Here is a 2500-nt window from a genome sequence, read left to right as displayed (position 1 = left end):
GGTCGGGGCCAAAAATGACAGCCTTCAGCCTCAGACTGTTTATTAATCAGTCTGGACTTTCGCCTTTTCTGCAAGGTCTCAGAAACTTGATACAGTAATGATTGCCAACAATTACAATTTTTTTTTTTTAAACTACTTCGGGTGTTTTGTTCATTCTCGATGAAAACCGAAACCATCATGGAATCACCGGCCTGGGAATTGGAGGTACGACGTTCTTTAACCTAAGTTACACAACATTTCTCTGTAACGACTCATTGGTAGAGCCTTCGAACTGGTAATGCAAAGTCCATAGAATCGACTCCTTTTCGCATGGGAATTTGGAATATTACCGAGCATTTTCATGTAGCTTACAGATCAATCCATTTATTCTTATCAAGTCACAATTAGATCTTATGTTGTTTACTCAGTGCTTTGGGTTGGCTTCGTTGTTCCGTCTTAAAAGTGATCAAAGGTTTTTGGTTTTGTTTTTCTTTGTTTCCTCGCATCTACAACTCGCCATTCCTAAATCGAGGGGCTTTTAACAGCACAGCCATCAATGTTATGATAATTGTGACCAGATAAATCCATGCAAATAGTCGGTTGATAATAATAGCTGCCATGCGCCATTCTTCCCTCATGGTTTCTTCCTCTTCCTGTTTGAAGATGTTATCAGTAAGAACTGACATGTTGGTTTGTTCTTTTCCTCTGTTTTCTCGCAGTTTTGCTGCAAAAATAATGAAGGAAAACAAAAAAATTATCTACTGTATTGAACTGAGGGGTAGTTACCTTATACAGTTAATACGCGGTACCTGCTGCATTTGTATTGATGCCTAGCAGCTTTTGAAGTCTAAGCAATTCCGGAAAGCAGACTAAGTTGTATTTTTCATTTCCTTTAGCCTGCAAGCAGGCTCTTCCGTTGAAATGGGACGCGGCCGAAATATAGGAGTAACCAAGCTCCTATATTTCGACCGCGCGCCATTTCAACGGAAGAGCCTGCTTGCAGGCTACAAATCCTCCATTACTGAAACAGACAATCTTAGTATGACGCAAGCCTTGTTTCAAGATAATACCAGAGAGGGTTTTAAATTGCGCGAACCGTAGGTGAGTCTGGTATTATCTTTGATACGGTTTCCTGTATTTATTACCGGCTAGGACGTTTCCGCAAAATCTCACCGCTGGATAATTACCGGTACATCGTTCGAGAGAAAAGAAGTATAAAGTATAAAGAGAAATATAAGGAGAGTGAATCCCCATATTTGGCCGTATCCCAAATAAAATTATTTGTTATCTATTTTTAGTTCTGTGTCATACTGCTTGGTTATTTCAAAGACGATACCTGATTGGTCAGTTACTGTGAAAGTGTCATGGTAACAACAGATAAAAATAACCTTCGCAACATGGGCGCTATTTAAAAATAGATTTCAAATAATCATCGTGGGACTCAGGGATTCGTTCTCTTATCTCATATTCTCTTACCTTGTGGTAGTGAAATGGACAGATTTTTTTTTTTTTTTTTGATGGTTGGGAAAGATCTTATTTTAAGATGAGTTTTGCTGGTGCGTTTCTTTGAGAAAATCTAAATCCGGTTTCTTGTATCCAAAAGCGGTTTCTTTACTAAGGGCGCATTCGATTCACCGTATTCCGGAATAGGAATACATGAAATATAAGTTAGAAATCCCTCGTTTGTACGGAGATTCACGTTAAAATTGTCAAACATCGGCTAAAATGCTATTTTAAACATATTTTCATTATCCTTGCTGCTTCGAAACGCGCCAAATTAAACATACCGTTTTAATCATCACGCCACGTATTCTTATTCCGGAATAGGGTCAATCGAATGCGCCCTAAAATCCGAATGTAGAAATACAACGATTTATTAGATCAGATCTGAATCCGGAATTTTAGGATTCGTGATCCGTGCGTTTCTTTAGGAGACGAATCCGAAAAAACTACGTTTGGGCAGCGGTAGTCTTGTGAAAGTACACATTCCGGTCATTTGCGTGAATCATGGCGAGCAATCAAGGTAAGTTTAGTGCTATTTATTCCTTCACTGTGCCCGAAATTTATAGAAAGTGGTTAATTTTTCGCTCAACTTCAATTTGATACAAATTACATTAATCCCAACCGGCTGAAAGTGGGTTGTCACGCCAGAAAAAACCCGTTTTCGGATTTTTCGTTTCTTTGGGAACGAAGTATCCGTGTGGTCTGAGATCATTAATCCAATCGTGGATTCTCCCAAAGAAAAGCACCCTTAGTGACAATATGATCAACGTTTTTCATTACCATCAGATTTTTAAAGATTTACGGTTGGTACCTTGGCGGAATTCTTGAACAATCTGGGCTTGTCGTACTCTGCCGGCGGATGTACTCAAACGTACCAACCTGGCACAATAATTAAGCACGCAAACCTAAAACAGAAGAAATATGTCTTCAAAGTAGCCATTAAGAGAAAATGAGGTAAGAGACCGAATCCCTGCGCCCCAAGATAATTATTTGAAGTCTATTTTTAGATCGCGTCCGT

The 2500-nt window shown here is 39.1% G+C and overlaps 1 protein-coding gene across 8 annotated transcripts in view; it reads right to left on the bottom strand.

Annotated features, from left to right (window-relative positions):
- Positions 1 to 451: 451 nt before the first annotated feature.
- The window catches only part of LOC138000699 (neuronal acetylcholine receptor subunit alpha-7-like), a 39297-nt gene continuing 37248 nt past the window's right edge, over positions 452 to 2500 (bottom strand). For all 8 annotated transcript variants that reach the window (XM_068847297.1, XM_068847296.1, XM_068847300.1 and 5 more), the window contains 2 exons: positions 2294 to 2387; positions 452 to 703 (listed from right to left, as the gene is read on the bottom strand). In XM_068847297.1, coding sequence (XP_068703398.1) covers positions 486 to 703; positions 2294 to 2387 — 312 coding nt within the window. In that variant the 3' untranslated portion in view covers positions 452 to 485. The remainder of the gene's footprint in view (positions 704 to 2293; positions 2388 to 2500) is intronic.

The sequence above is a fragment of the Montipora foliosa genome, chromosome 4 (assembly GCF_036669935.1).
Source record: "Montipora foliosa isolate CH-2021 chromosome 4, ASM3666993v2, whole genome shotgun sequence".
In the NCBI taxonomy this organism is placed as follows: domain Eukaryota; kingdom Metazoa; phylum Cnidaria; class Anthozoa; order Scleractinia; family Acroporidae; genus Montipora; species Montipora foliosa.
Note: the sequence above shows the minus strand (reverse complement) of the source record. Positions and strands in the feature narration are given on the sequence as shown.